This window comes from Archocentrus centrarchus, chromosome 1 (assembly GCF_007364275.1).
Source record: "Archocentrus centrarchus isolate MPI-CPG fArcCen1 chromosome 1, fArcCen1, whole genome shotgun sequence".
Taxonomy (NCBI): Eukaryota; Metazoa; Chordata; class Actinopteri; order Cichliformes; family Cichlidae; genus Archocentrus; species Archocentrus centrarchus.
Genome location: NC_044346.1, coordinates 1,251,664 through 1,272,751, shown reverse-complemented (window position 1 = coordinate 1,272,751; position 21,088 = coordinate 1,251,664). Strand labels below are relative to the sequence as shown.

Below are 21,088 nucleotides of genomic sequence, written 5' to 3'. Positions count from 1 at the left end.
CACGCCATGACAGAACCTCCTCGCGGCTGTACTGAAACACAAGGCCACACTTTGTGTTCAAACTGCCGAGTTTGTTCCTAAGAGGAGTTTTTACTTTTGTTAGATTAGTCGCACCGTCATCATGTTGTTAGTGCACGACCAGCTAATTTGTGCTGCTCTTAGCAAACCTTGGTTATTTTTAAAAATGCATCTCTATTCATAAATGTGCACATTGTTAGTAGAACATCCTCAAAACTGTTCAGTCCCAGCTGCACATTTTTGCATTTGTGGCATCGTGCTGATTCATCCTGCCCGCAAAATTTGGCCCAAGCTGAGTCTTTATGCATCTGCGCTGTCTGGTAATTCATTTTTAACATTTATTTTAAGGGCACACTTTTAGAATATGCTAGGCTTCACTCGAAACAAGAATTCATGTGCTGATTCTGACTAAATAGTGCACAAATGTTGAAAATGATCATGTGGTGACATTTCATATTAAAAAGGTTCACCGTAACCTCAAAATGCTCTTTTTTTTCTGGCCATTATTGAACACCACACCCCAGAAACAGAACGAGAGCTGCATGTAAACCACAGCTGGTTGGCTGAGGAATACAGTCATGAGATGCAACGTCTAGTTCTTTAATAAAAATGTCTTTTAACACATTTCTCCACCCATTGTTATGTAACTAGGTTTAAGAATGAGGTGTGCACACTGGTGCATGTTTAATTGTTCAGCCTAAATCTGCAGTGCATCCCCCACAGCTGTGCCAAGTAAGGTTTATCTGCTGGAGGGCACAACTTTAGAGAAGCAATCCTTCATGTACGCAAGTAACATTCTAGTTACACAAACATCTCTAATGCATAGACACACACACACACACACACACATAAGAAAGAGAGATAGAGGTAGATATAGATAGATATTCAGGACCAATCTTAAACTCAAATGCAGGTGTAGGTCAGAGCAGAACAGGACTGCAAGAGTTCAATTTATTTATAAAATGAGTAATGGATAATTCAAGAATAATTAGTTTCTTTGAGTTGTTGGGCCTTAGTGAGTGGAACAGAGGGTTGTATGGACTGATTTTTACAAGTGTGGCCTTCAGGATATCAGGATGAGGGCTAAGGGAGACCGGGGAATGGCTGGCCTGAGCCGATTAGGGGGAGTAGTTCACCGAGTTGATCCAGTGGAGCTGTAGGACAAGGCAGCTTCTCCCAGAAGCTTGAGTCAGGCAGGCCAACAGCTAGAACATGAGGGAGAAGCAGGTTTTGAGAGGAGCATAAGCAAGTGTGAGGACAGGTGTATGAGAGCCAAAAGTCCTCCTGTAATCCGACACAGAGAAGGGAAGGAGTGGGTGTGATGAACTAGGATGAGGATGAGGATGACATATATGCTGTTTTATTTACGTTACATCCATCTTATCAGGGTTTCTCTCTTGGCAGGTCCTCCAGTCAACGTTTCCTGCAACATTTTCATCAACAGCTTTGGCTCCATCGCTGAGACCACCATGGTAAGTAACAGCGACACTTCAGGACTTTCAGCAAATGATACCATCATTTTTTTTTTTTTTTAAATCATAAAAATATTCAAATATGGCCTATACAACTTAGCTAAGGCTGATGGGGTATTGTCAGCCTGCAAGTGGCGACTTTCAAATTCACACCATAGATGCATCTGCTAAAAGTCTTGGTTAAATTAGAATCTTGGCAAAAGTCTTGTGAACGTGATAACTGGAGAACGAAGTCGCCGAGGATTTTCACAGTGATGCCATAGATGCATCTGCTACAAGTCTCAGATGACTTAGTTCTTACCATGATAATGTCAGTCACAGGCAGTGACAGTATTCTCAGTGGTTTATATTTATCAGTTTTGGCATGGGGTGACTGTAGCTCAGTAGGTAGAGCAGGTCACCTACTGATTGGAAGGTCAGCGGTTCGAATCCTGGTTACTCCAGGCTACATGCCAATGTATCCTTGGGCAAGATACTTAACCCCAAGTTGCTCTCCAACCGTTCTGTCGGAGTATGAATGCGTGTGAATGCTAGTTAATTAAAAAAAAAGCACTTAGCTTAATTAATGATGGAAGTGCTTGTATGAATGGGAGTGCATGGGTGAATGCAAAACAGGTTGTATAAGTGCTTTGAGTGCTCTGATTGAGTAGAAAAGCGCTATATAAGAACTAGTCCATTTACCGTTTCTTATTCCTGATTCTTACTCAGCCATTTGCTTTTGAGTTGATACAGTGAGTAAAGTCACTGAGGCTCATGTGCACCCCACTAAGATCTACTGAGACCTCTAATTATGTGACCTAGAACTTGTGCTTCCAGGGGCTTCATGTCCCCTAAAGGCTCTACTGCCAGGAGGCTGAGGGGGGGTCGCTGGCAGCTGACAGTATTTTTTTCTTCAGTGTAAAGCAGATCGTCCATATCAATTGAAAAACATTCATCATGAATCGAGCTGAATTCATTTTTCAGTGGTGGGACGCTAATCACTGGCAGGGCGTTTACTTGTGAGCATTAAGAGACTCCCTGCAGTTTGTTGCAGGCACATTTTAAAGTCAGCACATTCGTCCTTGACTGCTCGATTGAGTAAATAAATGTGTGGAGTTTTTTTCTCCTGTGCAGAGGGCTGAATGCTGTGGTTGTGCTCAGTGCACGGACAGGAAGCTGTCACGCTTATTCAGCTCAGACGTCACGAAGTTAGAAATGTAGACTGAGGGCAGTATTAGTAATTTAAGCCTTTCGTCACTTCCTGATTAGTGTGTATTGTCGGCATGTTCTCATTCCAAGGGCAGCAAATATGTTAGTCCAAGCAGCTGGCATCACATGGACATATGCAAGGTGTCCTTTGGTATCGGTTCTCGCATCTCTTAAAGCATCATTTGTCAATGTGCAGGATTAAACCACAGTCTCTTTCTAAGCCTGACTGATTGCCTTTTAGTGCCTAAACCCTAACTTTGCCCATTTGCAGCAGTCGCTGCCTTGTAGATGTTTGGGGGGGGTCTCATAAGGTCAGAATGGCCATGCTTCTCTAGAAATCTGTCCACAGTTTGGAGCTGTACTTTGCTCACTGTTAGAGGAGGAACTTGTCTCCAGTCAAGCTCCATCTGCAGGGTGTTGTAAACAGTGCGATAGCCTTCTTTGTTGAACATCACCTTTGTCCTATAAAATCTCCCACTGTACCATCACCAAAACACAGCACAGCACATACAGTCACAGTCAGGATTTCCAGAGAAGTAGTGACCATGGTTGGAGTTTGCATTTGCTTCCATTCTCTACTCTCGCTGTACCGCAGACTCTTTGCTGTGTGTAAGCGGGAACAGTTGAGCTGCATGGGTGCAGCATTCCTGATGTTTTCCTGTAGGAGGGGAGCCAGATGTGTTGTGGGAAGTAAGGCACCGCCCCCTTTTCTCTGTGATGAGTGTGAGTGATGGAGGAAGATGCTGCTTTATGACGATGTCAATCTGCATCTCTCCTCTCTGCCTGGCTTGTGACACACTGGTGGAAAACTTGAAATTTTTCCACCAAGCTAATAAATTGAGATTATTTTTATTGTTTCAACAACTCATATATTTTCTACTTTTTAACCCAAACCTCAGCTCAAACCTGGATTCGTCAGTCTCTAACATTTTCTCCAATCTTCTGCTGCCTTTGTTCTTTCACTCGCCTTAATCTTTTCCTTTTGTTGGCCCGTCTTTTGCTTTTTCATTCCAACTCTGTCTCAGAGTCCAGGAGCTCAGTGGGGGGCCTCCCACCTCTCTTTCTATTCTGGTTTGAGCCCGTTTGTAGTGCTTTGTGAAGGGAGTTGTGCACACAGTTTTATGAAATCTTCAGTTTGAGGACACTCACCTGCACAGAATAAGAATAGTTCAGAAGAAAGCTCTTTTCTTTTTTGTTCTGGTTAAAATCAAAGTCACACTGTAACAGTCACACAGAAGGACTAGTTAGAACCATGAAACACACCGGTAATAAAAATATGGTTTGTCTATGAGGAGTAAGAGGTTCATCTCTGAGCGAAAAGTGACAAACTCATGAGAGTACAAAGAGATCATACCCAAATCCATGACATGCAGATGTATAATGAGCCAAAGTTATTACTTCCGTGGATGGACGAGGTCGTGCTGTGGGAACAGGGTGATGGTTCCTAAAACTGGGCCTCTGTACACCTCTGCAAATATTCCATCAAAAAATCATTAATAATTCACAATTCAATTCATCCTCACTTACAACAGAGCGATTTATTGTTTTAAGTAAAACCAAATGTGTTTTCCTTTCAATAACCTTTGAAGTGAGAGATCGGAGTGAAAAGCCCAGACGGCGCTGAAAATGCTGAAAGCTGATTTTACTTTACTTTAAAAATGATAACGCTTGTTGCCTCAACAAAATCAACTAATGTCAACTTATGAGGGTCCTAATGATTATGTGTAATTATGATTATTTTGGGTGTGCAGCGCTTAAAGAGATAACTCACATGAACTTAATACACGAAATAGAGTAAAAGAAAGCAAAGTTGGAACACATTATACAGGTTAATCACACACTGTTTAAATGACACAGTGTTAGGAGATAGATGTGATATACTGAGATAGTTACAGGAGTTTTAGATTTATTAAAATCCCTGAGATGAGTCTGTCGTGGTGGCCTGTTGCTAAACTTTTACACAAATACAAGAAAATACTGCTACCCCAATTCAAAAAAATAAATTAAACAAAATAAGGGGCTCTGTGGAAAAGTGGGACCAAACAGAAACAGCTGGAGGAACGTTTGCAGTTAATCAGCTTCACTGGCAGCAGGTCAGTGACATGATCGCGTATAAAAAAAAGCATCTTAGAGTTTTTCAGAATGAAGATGGGCAGAGGTTCACCAACCTGCAGCAAACTCTGTCTATAAATAGTGGAACAGTTTCAGAATAATGTTCCTCACTGTGAATATCATCTACAATAATAATAATAATAATAATAATACCATGAGAAGATTCAGAGGACAAATCTCTGTGTGCAGGGACGAGGCTGTAAACTCTGATCTTCAGGCAGCACTGCAGTAAAAACAGGTCTGATTCTGTCCTGAAATCACTGAGCACGGCTCAGCGTACCATCCACAGATGCAGGTGAAAGAAGAAGCCATCTGTAAATCTGATCCAGAAACAGCACCATCTCTGAGTCAAAGCTCTTTAAGATGGACTGAGGAAAAGTGGAAACTGTTCTGAGGTCAGACAGATCCAAATTTGGGATTCTTTTTTTGGAATATATGGACGCCACGTCTTCTGCACCAAAGAGCAGAGGGACCATCCGGCTTCTTATTAGCACTCAGTTCAAAGCCTGCCTCTCTGATGGTATGGGGGTGCATCAGTGGAACTGGCAGCTGGCACATCTGGAAAGGCTCCATCAGTGCTGAAAGGTAAATCCAGGTTTCAGAGCAGCATGTGCTCCCATATTTCAGCAGGATGATGCTAAATTGCATCCTGCAGCTATTCCAGCAGCACGGCTTCATAGTAGAAGAGTCCTGGTGCTGAACTGACCTGCAGTCCAGACCTTTGACCAGCTGAGAACATTTGGAGCATCAGGAGCCAAAACCAGGACAAAGCAGACCCAGGACTGCTGAGCAGCTAGAATCCTCTATCAGACAGAACGGGACAACATTCCTCTCCCAAAGTCCAGCAGCTGCTCTCCTCAGTTTCCAGATGTTTACTGACTGTTGTTAAAGCAGAGGTGATGCTGCACAGAGGGAAACACGGACCTGTAACATCTTTGGAGTCATGTTGCTACCATCAAATGCTACCTCCATGTAGCATTTATGTTTTTTTGTGTTCTATTGAGAATGAAATGTGTGTTATGAGATTTGCAAATCATTGCATTCAGTTTTTATTTACATTTTACACTGACTGAACTTTTTTTGGAACTGGGGATGTAATAACTCAATAAAAGTTGCCAAACTACAAAAACTACTATTGAATTTAGTCAAAATCCACCAAGGCAACTTAAATAAGGACAATGTTTGCATTTACATTATAAATGCAGACTGCAGCAAATAGTTTTGGAAGACTTTCCTCCTGATCCAGCTGCACTGCCCCCCCCATAAATTCAGAGTCCACTTTAAGATTGTGGTTATGGCTTTTAGAGCTCTTCATGGACAAGCACCAGCTTACATCAGTGAACTTCTACATCAATTCAATTTTATTTATATAGCGCCAAATCACAACAAACAGTCGCCTCAAGGCGCTTTGTATTGTGGGTAAAACCCTACAATAATACAGAGAAAACTCAACAGTCAAAACGACCCCCTGTGAGCAGCACTTGGAAGAAAGAACCAGGCTCAGGGAGGGGGGGTCATCTGCTGAGACTGGTTGGGTTGAGGGGAGAGAAAGACATGCTGTGGAAGAGAACCAGAGATTAATAACAATTAATGATTGAATGAAAAGAAACAGTGCATTATGGGAACCCCCAGCAGACTAGGCCTATAGCAGCATAACTAAAGGATGGTTCAGGGTCACCTGATCCAGCCCTAACTATAAGCTTGATCAAAAAGGAAAGTTTTAAGCCTAATCTTAAAAATCCATTCCATATATCCCTGTAAGGCCTCTGAGGCCATGTGATCAGGACCTACTGGTTTTACATCATCAAGGCTCAAAACTGAAGGAGACAGAGCTTCAGAGCTTTACTTACTTACTTTTGTCCTCCACTTGTTTCCTCATATTTTTAAGGACACACTGTCACAGTCATGTGTTTTGAGTTTATTTTTGATCTGTAGTTAAGAGTGTTTCTTATTTATGATTTCCTGTGTTCTTGTAATTATAATTTGGATTATCTGCTGGAGTTTGTAGTTTCTTGATAGGTTATTTTGGTCCTTGAATCCTAATGATCCTGCCTCCCCTGTGCCTCTGTCTCTCTTGGTGTTTACTTACTTCCTGTTTTGCTGTTCTCGTATGCATTGTGTTCAGTTTTGCGTCTCTTTGTCTTGTTCGTTGGATTCTGTTCACCTATGTCTTGCTTCCCCAGCTGTGTCCTCTTTCCCTAATTACCCTCCTCAGTTCTTTGTCATGGCCTCCCTTATGTTATATGCGCCCTTCTTCTGTGTTTTCCATTTTGTCTCTGAGTTTTTGCATTTCTGGCTCCAGTCTAGCCTTGTTTTTTTATTTTTTTCCTCATGAGTTCCAGCATTTAAGTTGACCTTAAGCTTATTCTCTGTCCTCGGAGTCCTGCATTTGGGTCTGCAACCAGCCTTCCACACAGCAACATATGACACGCACTGTGCAGCATGCCAAGATGTGCCACATTTTCAGCTAATAGCTCTTTGGGAATCACCTCATTGATGCACAAATACTATCTATGTCGGTCAAACTGTGTTATCTTTGGCATTTTTCATAGATTCAACTAAAGAAATGGGAACAAATGATTTGTTTTTGTGACAGGCTGTGAGTAACAAAGTGCCTAAAGATACAATTTAAAATAGTTTTTTTGCAGAGTTGTCTGTTATGTGTAGACAGCGCTGGTTCAGTGGCTCAAGACTTTTGGACAGTACTGTATGATAATAAGAGGCTCATAAATGGTAGTGAGATGATAATGACTAACTGAAGCAGCATTTAAAGGCCGAATAAACAGTTAAAGGAAGAAAGAAAAGCTTCAAACTGCGAGCAGACAGGAAGACACTGACAAGTGGAGATAATGACAGAGGGAGGCAGACAGAGACAGAAATCAGAAGAGACAGACAAGCAGACAGGAATAGCAGATGTGCAGTGAAGACATTTACTGAGTCTGACAGCAAATACTTTAAAGTGACATGAAGGCGGTCCAGCATGCACACAAGCTGCTTTGTACACCGATATTGTATGCACACACAAACATGTCTGTAGCCCAGGATCAGTTTTATGGGTCTCACACTACACTGCGCTGACACTTAAAAGTGTCCAAGATCCGCAGAAATGTCCCCAAATTCTCAGAGTGATGCACATGTGCTCTGACTGCCGGAGTCAGGCGGAGGAAAAAGCCTTTCTTCATCTGTTTTCTAACCTGTGAAAGTCACTCCAGCTCGTCTAGGCTGTAGGAGTGCTGCAGAGCTGTCCCACCCTGTTAGGAGTCCCCCCACCCAGCGGCAAGCGATAGGACAAACAAGAGTGGAAAAGAGTGGAATTCAAAGTGCACTTAAGGAGACGCTGGTGGAATAAAAGTAGCTGTGATTCTTTCCAGGATGTCATGCATTCATACTTTATCAACAAAGACATAAATTTGCAACAACGATGGTGATTTATTTTCCCTTAAAACACGATGCATATTCAGAACTTTACTCAGCAAATGCAATATTAATATTTTGCTTGGTTTGCCTGTGTCATTAAGATCATCTGTAACATCACGACTCACTGCGCACAAACAGCGCTCCTCTGAATATTCTTCAGAATGTAACAAAACATATTCAGAGAGTTTTGCTTTGACAGACAAGCAAAAAGAGAACATGAAATTCAAACAGCCCCCAAACAGAACAAGACCAGCTCTACAGGAACAGCTAGTTCATGCATTTGTTGCTTATAAGCAAGACTATTCTAATTCCTTAATATCTAAAAACTCACTGAAAGCCTTCAGTTGATCCAAAATACTGCAGCGGGAGTGCTGACAGCGACTAGAAGCTGAGACTGTATTTTCACCTGTTAAATCTACAACTGAATTGAAAATTCTCTAAAAACACATTCAAAACCATCAGGTGACCCTGAACCATCCCTTAGTTATGCTTCACTCTTCGTGTGTTTGTACGTCACTGCTGCATGTCATCAGCTTTATCTTCTATCTCATAGTTTGAGTTCTGTCCTCACTCCTAACCAGTCGTGGCAGATGGCTGTTGAAGTTTCTTCCTGTTTTAAAGGGAGTCTTTCTTCCCCACTGTCACCAAGTGCTGCTCATAGGGTGTCGTTCATGGACCAGAAACTGGTATTTACAACTGTTTTTTTTTTAAAAAACTGTTGCTTTCAGCATCTTAAACCCAGAAATGTCAGTATCAGGTTCAATAAACTGACTGGTTTTTAGATCTATAAATATATGTATAGATATAAATATTTAGGTAAGTCTGAATTGATTGAATTTGTGATGCTTCGCTCTGCTCTGACACCGGATCACTTCCTGTGGCGGTCCTGCATAATTAGCTGAGCAGAGCTGGCCGTGATCTGTGGAGCCTTCTCTGAAGATGGATGGACAAGCTGATGGATGATTGAAGTGACAAGGTCTAAGTGCTTTCTGCACCGCCGGGAGTTGTTCTGATGGATACGCTGTTTGTGTGTGTGTGTGTGTGTGTGTGTGTGTGTGTGTGTGTGTGTGTGTGTGTGTGTGTGTGTGTGTGTGTGTGTGTGTGTGTGTGTGTGTCTGCCTGCCTGCCAAATGAGAACTGTCATGAGAAATTTCATAATGTACAATATTGCTTTCATTTGACTTTTATTACTTATTGGACACACATGAATATTTCATGACTGTGTGTGCATGCGCATATTTGTGTGTGTATGTGTGTGTTTACATGGTGCCAAACTCATTTTGTGAATGTGTCATCCTGTCTGCGTGACGAGTCTCCCTGCTTTACATAACTGCAGGGGAAATCTCATCATTATCATTTTTGTTTGTTTTTCAAATCCACGTTTCAGTTTCTGACTCTTTCAGTTTTTGTGTTGAGGTTCTTTGCAGTTTGCATTTTACCAAACACAAGCACCTTAATCCCATCAGTTAAAATAAGTGTGCACTGGCTCCTGCAATATGTTTTACAACGCAGCAATTTTCTATTTTATTGCATGCATAGATAGATAGATAGATGGATGGATGGATGGATAGATGGATAGATAGATAGATAGATAGATAGATAGATAGATAGATAGATAGATAGGTAGGTAGGTAGGTAGGTAGGTAGGTAGATAGATAGACAGATAGATAGATAGACAGATAGGTAGATAGATAGATAGATAGATAGATAGATAGATAGATAGATAGATAGATAGGTAGGTAGGTAGGTAGGTAGGTAGGTAGGTAGATAGATAGACAGATAGATAGATAGACAGATAGATAGACAGATAGGTAGGTAGATAGATGGATAGATAGATAGATAGATAGATCTCACTAGGGAAATCACTGTCTTACAGTAGCAGCATTAAGAATAAAAATAATACAGTCTATGATAAATAAACATAAATTCCACAGATGCATAGTGAGGGCCTTATACTATGAAAGTGTGTGTGAATATGAATACAATTGTATTGTATACGAATGTATATATGAATTTTCAAATTGACTGTTTTCCAAAAAAGCAGGAAAAAAGCTGTAAAGCACATTATTAATATATGATTAAGATGCCAAATTAAAGTTATTTACTTGCATTCCTGAATACTAAAATTAGTTTAAGTGGTTGAATGTTATGCTTGATTAACGTCTCAGAGAAGTCCACTGTGCCGGGTCACATTTGGATATAAAAGCATGAATTCAAATCACCGGCCGCAGCTGTAAATAAGAAATTGTTCTTCATCTGTTGGCCTGGTTAAATAAAGGTTTAAATAAATTGATGCTTTCTTTTTTTTAACATTAATTCTTTGTTTTATTTTGTTTTTTAATTGCTGCATTCTCATGAACTTATAATTAATCCATTAAAAATCAAATTAAGAAGCAGCGGTGTTGCCACGCCATGTTGAATCCAGCATCCAAGATGGACTTTGCTGTTCCACCTACATGGCTAGAGACCAGACACATACGTAAATTGCCAAAGGTGGAGGGGAAGAGAACTCTGGGGGGGTTCACATTTAAATTCATGTCTGCACCTTCAGACTGAAGATATGAAGCAGCATACCTTTGTTTTATCCTCACTTCGAGACTCATCTCCTGAGGAGTTTTTGAGGTGACTCTGGGGTAAAAATGTAAAACACCACAAAATTTTTAAATGACACATATCTGTTTGTTATTTCAAATTTATTGCTAAGTGTTGATATTCAAATATATCAAAATATAGTGTGTACAAAAATGTTTTTTTTTTTTTTACACAAACAGTAGTAGGAAGACAGCAGCCAGCCGTTATGGGGTACAGGCTAAATCTAATGTTTTTGATTTTTCTTGGCTGACTAAAACACGTTTGTCCTATAGCGGCCACCGTAGCGAGGATTATGCACTTGAATTGGGAGGGATCAGAAAACAGAACTCAGTTGAGTGCAATCTACTGCCATGTAGCTGTGAAAATATTACACGTGGTAACTTTAAGTCTTAGTTGATTCTGCGGCTGAAGGAGGAAGGAGCTGTAAATTCTCTTTTTCCAAATTCAGTCCGAACCTTTGGGACAGACAGAGGGAATGACTCTTGGGACATAAGAAAATAACTTCCCACACATTTTGATGAATGTAAATCAGCCAGATGGAAGCAAACCAAGAATAGCCTTATAAACAGGAATATACCCGTGGCTAAGTCTACGACACGACAAATCAGACAACCCAACCTGAGCATACAGCGTACGGTGGTGAGTAAGAGCTTTAAAGTTCGTGATGAATCTCAGTGCTCCATTGTCGAACGGCTGCAAACATCCAGAAATGCCTCAGATTTGCCAGGGAGCACAAACACTGGACTGTAGATGATTAGATGAAGGTACTCTGGATGGATGAGTCCAAGTTTGAAATCTTTGCTCAGCATTGGTGGGTTTATGTCTGCAGAAAAGCTGCAGAAGGTTTTGATGCTAGATGCATTGCACCCACAGTGAAACACGGCAGGGATTCCATTACCAACACGATGACCCCAAACGTGCTTCAGAGCTGTGCAGAGACTGACCAAGAAAAGGAATCTGGAGTACCGGAGCTGATGGACTGGCCAAGTCAAAGTCTGGACTTTGGATTTAGTGGATTCAAAGATGGATCGCACAAAAGTTTCATCCAAAGAAAGTCTCGGGGAACAGCTCGAAAATCTGTTGATATGAACACACAAATAATCCTGTTATCAAGCCCAAAGGAGGCCATGCAAAATATTAAGTTTTTGTTTATTATGTGTGAATAAAGTCTTGTAGTTGCTTCAGTTTGTTGTTAGCCTAATAAATAACCATATATTTTAAACAGGTTTATGACAGATTTCTAAAATATTTGTGTTTTCTTGTTGTCAGGACAGGTTGTCTAATAAACTTGTTGATAGATACATCAGAGATGTAACGCAGACATGACTTCGGTCTGCTGGAGACAAATGAAAAGCAAACTTCACACTCACAGCCACGCAGGAGTGTTTTTAAAACACATCTTTAAACATGAAACTCCTCAGTAGGCTGAGCAGGGACTCTCCACCTCAGCAGCACTAAACTTATCAAACTGGTTTTTGGAGGTTTTTACAGACAGGTTCATTCAAGCATCATCACAAGCCTGATTTCTACAGTATTTCATTCTTTAAAATGTAGAAAGATGATCTACTTTTGTCTGTTGACAGTATTTTCTAATTTATGGAATCATAAACAGATTAAAAAAAACTGCACTAAAAACTTTGGGCGTATTTTGTGAAAGTTATGTAGACTGGTCAATGTTTAGACAGATTTGCATATTAAAACATTTCAGAAAAATCATGATAAAAATGATGTCTCTGATGTACGCTATGTTCCCAGAAGTATTCACTTGTCTGCCTTCACATATGAACTTGAGTAACACCCTAATCCATAGGGTTTAATATGATGTCGACCCACCCTTTATAGCTATAACAGCTTCAACTCTTCCGGGAAGGCTTTCCACAAAGTTTAGGAGTGTTTATGGAAATTTTTGACCATTCTTCCAGAAGTGTATTTGTGAGGTCAGACACTCATGTTGGATGAGAAGTCCTGGCTCACAGTCTCTGCTCTAATTCATCCCAAAGGTGTTCTATCAGGTTGAGGTCAGGACTCTGTGCAGGCCACTCAAGTTCTTCCACACCAAACTGGCTCATCCATGTCTTTATGGAGCTGCTTTGTGCACTGGTGTGCAGTCATGTTGGAACAGGAAGGGGCCATCCCCAAACTGTTCCCACGGAGTTGGGAGCATGAAATTGTCCAAATGTCTTGGTATGCTGAAGCATTAAGAGTTCCTTTCACTGGAACTAAGGGACCGAGCCCAACTCCTGAAAAACACCCCCACACCATAACCCCCCCTCCACCAAACTTTACACTTGGCACAGTGCTTGGTGATGTAAGGCTTGGATGCAGCTGTTTGCCATGGAAACCCATTCCATGAAGCTCTCTATGCACTGTTCTTGAGCTGAGCTGAAAGCCACATGAAGTTTGGAGCTCTGTAGTGATTGACTCTGCAGAAAGTTGGTGACCTCTGTGCACTATGACCCTCAACATCCGCTGACCCCACTCTGTCATTTTACGTGGCCTACCACATCATGGCTGAGTTGCTGTTGTTCCCAATCACTTCCACTTTGTTATAATCCCACTAACAGTTGACTGTGGAATATTTAGTAGCTAGGAAATTTCATGACTGGACTTGTAGCACAGGTGGGATCCTATCATGGTACCACGCTGGAATTCACTGAGCTCCTGAGAGCGACCCATTCTTTCACAGATGTAGAAGCAGTCTGTGTGCCTAGGTGCTTGGTTTATACACCTGTGGCCATGGACGTGACTGGAACACCTGAATTCAATTATTTGGATAGGTGAGGGAATACTTTTGGCAATATAGTGTATGGAATCATCCATCCATCCATCCATCCAGCCATCCATCCATCCATCCATCCCTCCATCCATCCATCCATCCATCCATCCATCCATCCATCCATCCATTCACCCATCCATCCATCCATCCATCCATCCAGCCATCCATCCATCCATCCATCCATCCATCCATCCATCCATCCATCCATCCATCCATCCATCCATCTTTCTTTTCCACCACATATCAGTAGTTTTGATGTTAATTGAACCTTTTACCACTAGGGGACAGTGTTTCTCTGATAGGTGAGTTGAAATGTTTTTGGGTGTGTGCTCTTTTTTAACTTATTTTGTTTTATCTGCATTTCCAAGAGGCTTTGCCTCATGCCAGGGTGCCATTGTAGAGAAAAATGTATTATTATTATTATTATTATTCAGGCTACTCCCTGCTTGCCTCAGTGGAGCACCTGCCTCCATCTCACTCTATCCCAGTATCATTGCTGGTCCCAGGCTTGGTACCAGCAATGGGACTACACTGGCTTGTGGCCTGGACCTGCCACCATTGAATTACCAATGCAAAGGCTGCAGTGACTCGCAGTGCCACCTTGTGGTGCAATGGCCTGGCCCAGCACCAGTTTAACTTCAGGTGACTAAAGACTGTCTTGGCCATAAAGTCAAAGCAGTTGTTTTTTCTCATTGTGTTGGTAGTTATATTTAATTTTCAAAGTATTTTTAAATGCAGGAGTTTACAAAAAGTACCTCATATTTTAACAGCAACAATGTTTCAATGTTTGTAATGCTTTTTGTGTGTGTCACATTTTTTGTCTAAAACAGTTTTAGCTTTATATCACATAAACAGAGGAGACAGAGGATCAGAGATCCAGAGTTGATTTTTGAATACCCAGTACCACACACACACACACACACACACACACACACACACACACACACACACACACACACACACACACACACACACACACACACACACACACACACACACAGGGCTTATAGTCAGGTTGGTTCACTGTGCTCCACGCTATCTCTGATAAACAGATTTACTACTGTTAAACTGTTTTCATTTGTTCACTCAGTCTCTCCATCCTCTAATCCATTGTGTGTGTGTGTGTGTGTGTGTGTGTGTGTGTGTGTGTGTGTGTGTGTGTGTGTGTGTGTGTGTGTGTGTGAGGGAGCAGTGTTTGGTTTTTAGAAATGATGACGTTTGTCCTCACTGGAACCATTTTTATTTAAACCCTGTGCGGGAACATTTTTGTGGTTTTAAGCTGTGCACCTGTGTATCGGTTTACAGCTGACCTCTTAAATGTGCTTTACTGCTTCAGTTCGGGCCACTTGGGTGCAATAAATGTACACAGTAAAACCTTTTACTCCTACATATTTAGAGGTATCCTATGTTTTTCTGCTTTTTGGTGCAGAGGATTGATCTGTGCTTCACTCAAAGTAGCTCCCTGCTGTCATAGATGGATTACTGCACGGGCAAAGCGAGCACATGTCTGGGGCCCTGATTGTTCTTTAAATGTGTACAGTATTAAAATAATGCAGTAAAAGGATTTTGGTTGTAAAATTGAATGTTTTGTGAATTATACCGTGTTTCTTAAATATCTGAGGCCAGAAAACTCAAACTGTGGGCGGTGCTGCAGCCCTGAGACGAGTGGCTGTGATGGAGCAGCGGTGCTAACATTCCCAGTTTGAGCTCAGAGGGACGCTGGCTGCTCTCATCTCCTGCAGGAAAAGGTGCCTGATTGTAGATTACGTTCCCATACAGTACTGTGCAAAAGTTTTGAGCCACCCTTTTTAAAGTGCTCTTGAGCAATAGCTCTCTAGGCTTTCTGAAGGTTTTCAAAGTTTTAGTTTTCTTCTTCAGTCCGGTCCTTATTCTGGAACATTTTCAGAGGAATGTTTCTTTTTTTTTCCTTTTTTTTTGTTAAGCTGCTTGATACTGACCTATGAACTGCTGGAGCATGAAAAAGGCACCTAAAGATGGACCAGGGTTCTGCCTACAACTTGGCAAAGACCCAATTCTAAATGTTATCTTTGGGCACTTTGTTAATAGCAGCCTGTTGCAAAAACACACAATTTATTCCCAAAATGCCAAAGATAACACAGTTTGTATTGTATTTTTGGACCAACAAGGTAATTTTCAATGAGATGTTAGCTGAAAACCTGGTAAATCTCAGCATGGTGTGCAGATGTCCTTAAAACATTAGGAAACTGGACAAGTGGGAGACTAAAAGAAGTGTCAGGCCTAAAAAACTCTACAGCAGATGAACAGTATCTGAAAGTCGTTTCCTTAGGAAACAGGAACAAATCCAGCAAAGAGCTGACACAGGACCTGAGAGGTGCACCTGGACCTTCAGCTGATCTACTGTTCACTGAAGCCTCATCAGAAACGGTCTCAGGTGTCAGGGAGCTGTTCTTAAGGAAGGGAAACAGGGAGGAAAGGCTGAGGTCTGCCGCATTACACAAGAACTGCAGGTCTGATGGAGTCTACAGCCATCTGTGAAACACGGTGCTGGGCTGAATGTTAAAGGTGGTCATACCAAATATGGACTTTCAAGCTTGTTCGAATTGTACAAACTGTTTTTGCTTTATATACTTTATTTCCATGTATGTTTGAACGTGTTTCAAGAAATCGCTGCACCTACAGCATTTCCCGTTTTCCTGCAAAATATTAAGAAACAATTTCACGCCGTGGTTTATTCTTTTCACCCAGACTCACACTGGTGGATGCAATTTAGGACTGACAGGCAGACGGGAGGGATCGAACAGTTGAGGCCCGCTTCACCTCCTGAGCCACAGCCACATGCAGTGCATACTTTGTGCATGAGCGGGTCGGAGGGTCGGTGGCAGGTTTGAGCCTTGGGTCTGTGCTTGTGATAATCTGTGCAGACTCACAATAGTTTCTCATCTTTAAAATCAAAACAGTGAGCTTAAAGGATCTTTGGTGAATTTTCTCGTGGTTCGTGACAGCAGCTGACAGCTTTAAAGTGGACTTGTATACTATTTATTATCAATTCTGAACCTTCTTAGAAGAAATGCAACCCCAAACTCCAAAATGCATTTGTTTTCTTTCCCCTTTTCTACATGAACCTGCAGTGAATACAGTGAGAGTGCGAGTTTGCTCTGGGAAACATTTTAAAACGGGAGAAAGATTCTGTGTGTCGTGCATGGTGCCCATACCATGTGGAAACTAAAATAACTGATAGCTGAATAACTGAGATGCTGGACGCTCTGGCTGCCAAGAGAAATCAGGAGTGTAAGAACACTGAGGAGAGCCCCGGGTCAGGCAGTGGATCGCTATACGGTGAATAGGATTTCCTGCCCTGATTAGATTTCAGCATCAGTGAGCACTGAGACACAGACGAATCTGCAGCATGATTCCCTGGCGTGACGTTTGTTCTCTTAAGAGTTAAAATGTGATGTAACTGTGAGAAAAACAAGTCACCTGTGAAATGTAATAACCAAAACAGCTTCATCCTCAACTCCACTTTTATTTTGCCCCCTTTTGTATGTCAACAGGTTACACAACAATCTAAATATCTGAGCTGAATTTCTGGCAGAGCTGTTGTATTGCATCGCATTAGATTTCACAGAGGGGCATATATACAGCTGTTGGAACACATTTGTGAGTTTGTGTTGTCACAGTGCTTCTTCAGGGACCCACAGCAGAGGTACAGACGAAAGCAGCACGTCGAGAAACGTCGGCAGCGGTTTGCGTTGCTGCCACACTTGAATCAAAGCGTTAGTTTCATCAGCCACATGTGTGCTCTCTGCACAGCGACTCCGGCTCCGCTCGAGGTCTACTGAAGTGGAAGAGCAGTGATGTCACTTCCAGTCAGTGAGCATCGCGAGCAGCGATGCTCACTGCCTTTTACAGTGCATTCTGGGAATTTTCTATGGAGCTGTGGTGCAGTGGAGTGATAGTTCATCGCGGGCACTTGATTCGCCATCGAGGGAACACTCGCGTTTCCCACAGATGGCTGTGCTGTTTTTATTTAAACCATCCAAAAAAACTGAAATCAGACAAATGGAGCCGGTTCTTTCTCAGCTTTGTGAACAGTTTCTGAAATCCTTGCTGTCTCATGCAAAGTCTCCCCATCCCCCAAATACTGTAAGCTGCACATTTATTATTTTGGCAGTTTTGCCATTGATCTGAGTTATCTGCGTGCCAGCCCACATCGCTCAACTGATTCCCACATTCAATTTGCAAATCTCATGTAGGGCGTGCTGTTTAAGCTGCTTCTGTTTGATTGTTTTATTGTAGGGTCTTTGCCTTACACTGTAAAACGCCTTGAGGGGACTGTTGTGATTTGGTGCAATATAAATAAATTGAATTGAATTTAGCCTCCCCACAGCTGCGGCACACGTGCATGCCACTTTGCAACCCACATCCACCCCAGCTGCTTCTTTGACACTGCCTGAAGTGATTGTTGTAAACACTGATACCTGATCTGTTCTGCGGATATCAGGGATCATTGGGCAGAAATATAGTTGTTGGTAATATTTTTTAATGCTCTTTATGAGATTCGTGCTCTGATCATCAGTGTCTCTGGAAGGTTAATTTAATCGCATAGAAAGGTTTGAGTCAGGGAGAAAAGGATGTTTGATAGTTTGAGCTAATGAATTTGTTCATTTTCTGTAGCGTTCCTCCAGAGATCGTTTTTATTCACTGTTCACTCCTGAAATATCAAAAAATCAGTCACCTCAAGGACCATCTAGACAGATTTGCCAGGCACGTTGCTGCACGCTTGTGTCTGTGTATACTGATGGGAGTAAAGAGGCTTCAGCGGCCTATAAGGTGTGCCTGTGCATGCAGAGATGGAGAATCCAATTGGAACATGTGCTCTCTGACATCTTTGTATCAAGCTATCCACCGACACAGCTGATGCACAGGGCTCAGAATGATTTACACACCTCTGTCTCATCTGTATCGAGCATTTGCAGTCAGGATAAAAATATAACTGAGCAGCTTCACTGATTGGTTATAGGAATCAGGTTCCAAAAAGTGCATGAAATGACATGCAGTCCAATTTATATTCACCCTGTTCTGACAACATGAGCATTCATATATGTGTGTCCAGGGAAATATGCAGCAATATGCAACAATGTGCAACAATATGCAGGGCCTCCTTTATCTTGTTTTTCATTTCCTAATGCTTCAGTGGATGAAAGGTCTGGACTGCAGGCATGTCAGTTTAGACTCTATAGACTGTGGAGACATGCTGTTGAGCATATACCTGTTGATAATGTAAATGAGGCTTCGTGGATGAACAAGCTGCCCCTGCCGTGTGAACTAATGCCCCCCCTCCTGCACCATCAGGGATGCTGTCTTTGAACTGATAACAAGCCAGATGGTCCCTCTCCTTTTTGGCCTGGAAAGCGCTGAATCCGTGATTCCCAATCAGAGTCAGGCCACAGGACAGTTTTCCACTTAGTCACAGTCCGCCTTAAATGAGTTTGAACTTCATGTGTGGATACAGTGATGAGCTGCGTTCACTGCTGATGGTTTTCAGAAGCGTTCCTGAGCCCATGCAGTATTTCCAGCACAGAATCAGGTCTGTTTGTATTGCAGTGCTGCCTGAGGGCCTGAAAACCACCAGCCTCCTACCTCTGTGCACACGTCTGAATCTTTGAATGACATTTTGAACTGCAGATGAAGAAATCCAAAAATTCTTTGCATGTGACAAACATTCCTCATAAACTGTTGGTGGTGAACCCCTCTTCTTTCTTCTGAAACACTCAGCTGCTCTGATAGAATCATGTGTATAATTCTACACCGACACACACACGGGTGAGCTGCAGGAATATGTTCTCTATTTCAGCTCTTTATCTGTCGGAAACAACAAGAATCTGCAGTGAAAATAAACAAAATATGAAGCATGGAGTGATCACATGTTCACAGTATTAAGGTGTGTGTGTGTGTGTTTCTGCAGGAATGACAGTGTAGAAAACATACAAGTTTATTTAATGCACAGAGACTTTATGTTATTGTTATTGTACATTGTTCGGTATCTTTGTTGTCTTTGGACTGTTGAAGTAAAATGTCAAAATGAAGCAGTTACATTCAGAATAACCCGGAGGGGGAACCGTATCATTGCTCTGCTTGTTCTCATGTACATTTTTTTCTGTGCGTGTATATTTTTAATTATCTGACAGTTCAGTGTGTAAGAAGTTGTCACATGCAGCTCATTAGTGTATAAATTTCTGTGTGTGTGTGACATATTTGTGTTATTTTGTGTGTCTGCAGGACTACCGAGTGAACATCTTCCTCCGTCAGCAGTGGAATGATCCCAGGCTCGCTTATTCGGAATACCCCGATGACTCTCTGGACCTGGACCCCTCTATGTTAGACTCCATATGGAAACCAGATCTGTTCTTCGCCAATGAGAAGGGAGCCCACTTCCACGAAGTCACCACAGACAACAAACTGCTCAGGATATTTAAGAACGGCAATGTTTTGTACTCAATAAGGTGAGTGTGGCAGCAGGCGCGGTGCAACTGCTGGTTAAGAAAATCCTTGGTGACACAAATTATTCAGTCAGAAAGAGATTTGAGTCATGTGACTCTGACCTCTCATAATGTCTTGTGAACATATTTATTCCCCTTAATTTGAAGGTACAGGGTCCTTTATGCGTGAAAGCAGGCGCTGTGTGCAATGCACTTACATGCACACATGTTTTCATAGCCAGAGGCATGCAGTGAACTGAGTACAGTAAGAAACAGGATGAGATGCAGAGGAATACATATCTGCAGTATTTCCGTAATGTCTATTTAATAATCATTGATGTGAAAATGTTTGATTATCTTTCTGTTTTTTTTTTTTTTAATGAGTGCATGCTTCAACATGTGTGGCCAGCACATCTCAAAGTAATGAGGAATAGGCAGCTCGTCCTCATCCCCAGGGCATCAGATACAGCCCTTAGTAAAAGCTGCTGCTGTGCACAGCGTGTCCTTTTGCCTCCTCACTGTAGCAGACTGCTGCTGCAGTAATGGGGCATTTAGAATCAGTTGGTAAGTGTCACTTTTTGGTGTGCAGGGTTAATGCAGTGAAGGGGGACATTTTAACCCAAACCACAATCTTTGCTAAAACCTAACCGCGATGTTTTATGGCGCCAAAGCATAACCAATGATGGAAAGTGAAACACAACTGAGCGCTAAACTCATCATCCTGTGGAAACAAAGGGAAAAAAGTCCCAAATGCAACAAAGCTGCTGATACATTCAGTGTTTCTGTGCATCAAGGCACAAACACCAGAGGACACATTTTGCTCACTTATGACACCCTCAGCGTCTGAGAGCACAGCAAAATTTGACTAATCTGACTAATACAGTATAATAGTAAGAACTAAGAATAAATATTTATTCCTAATTCTTGTGTTTAGTTCAACTATTTATGTCCTTCCCAAGTCAAAGAGAGGATGCCTTCATGTGTCTACATGACCCTAGTCTTCACTCACAGCTCCTAGGATTTAAACATTTGATGCTAACAGCAGTTTGTCA

General features: G+C 41.8%; 1 protein-coding gene across 1 annotated transcript in view; it reads left to right on the top strand.

The window, feature by feature from the left end:
- Nucleotides 1-21,088, top strand: part of glra3 (glycine receptor, alpha 3) — a 72,538-nt gene that overhangs the window by 33,155 nt on the left and 18,295 nt on the right. Inside the window, exons 3-4 of the mRNA XM_030731627.1 lie at nt 1,423-1,490; nt 19,837-20,060. Coding sequence (XP_030587487.1) covers nt 1,423-1,490; nt 19,837-20,060 — 292 coding nt within the window. The remainder of the gene's footprint in view (nt 1-1,422; nt 1,491-19,836; nt 20,061-21,088) is intronic.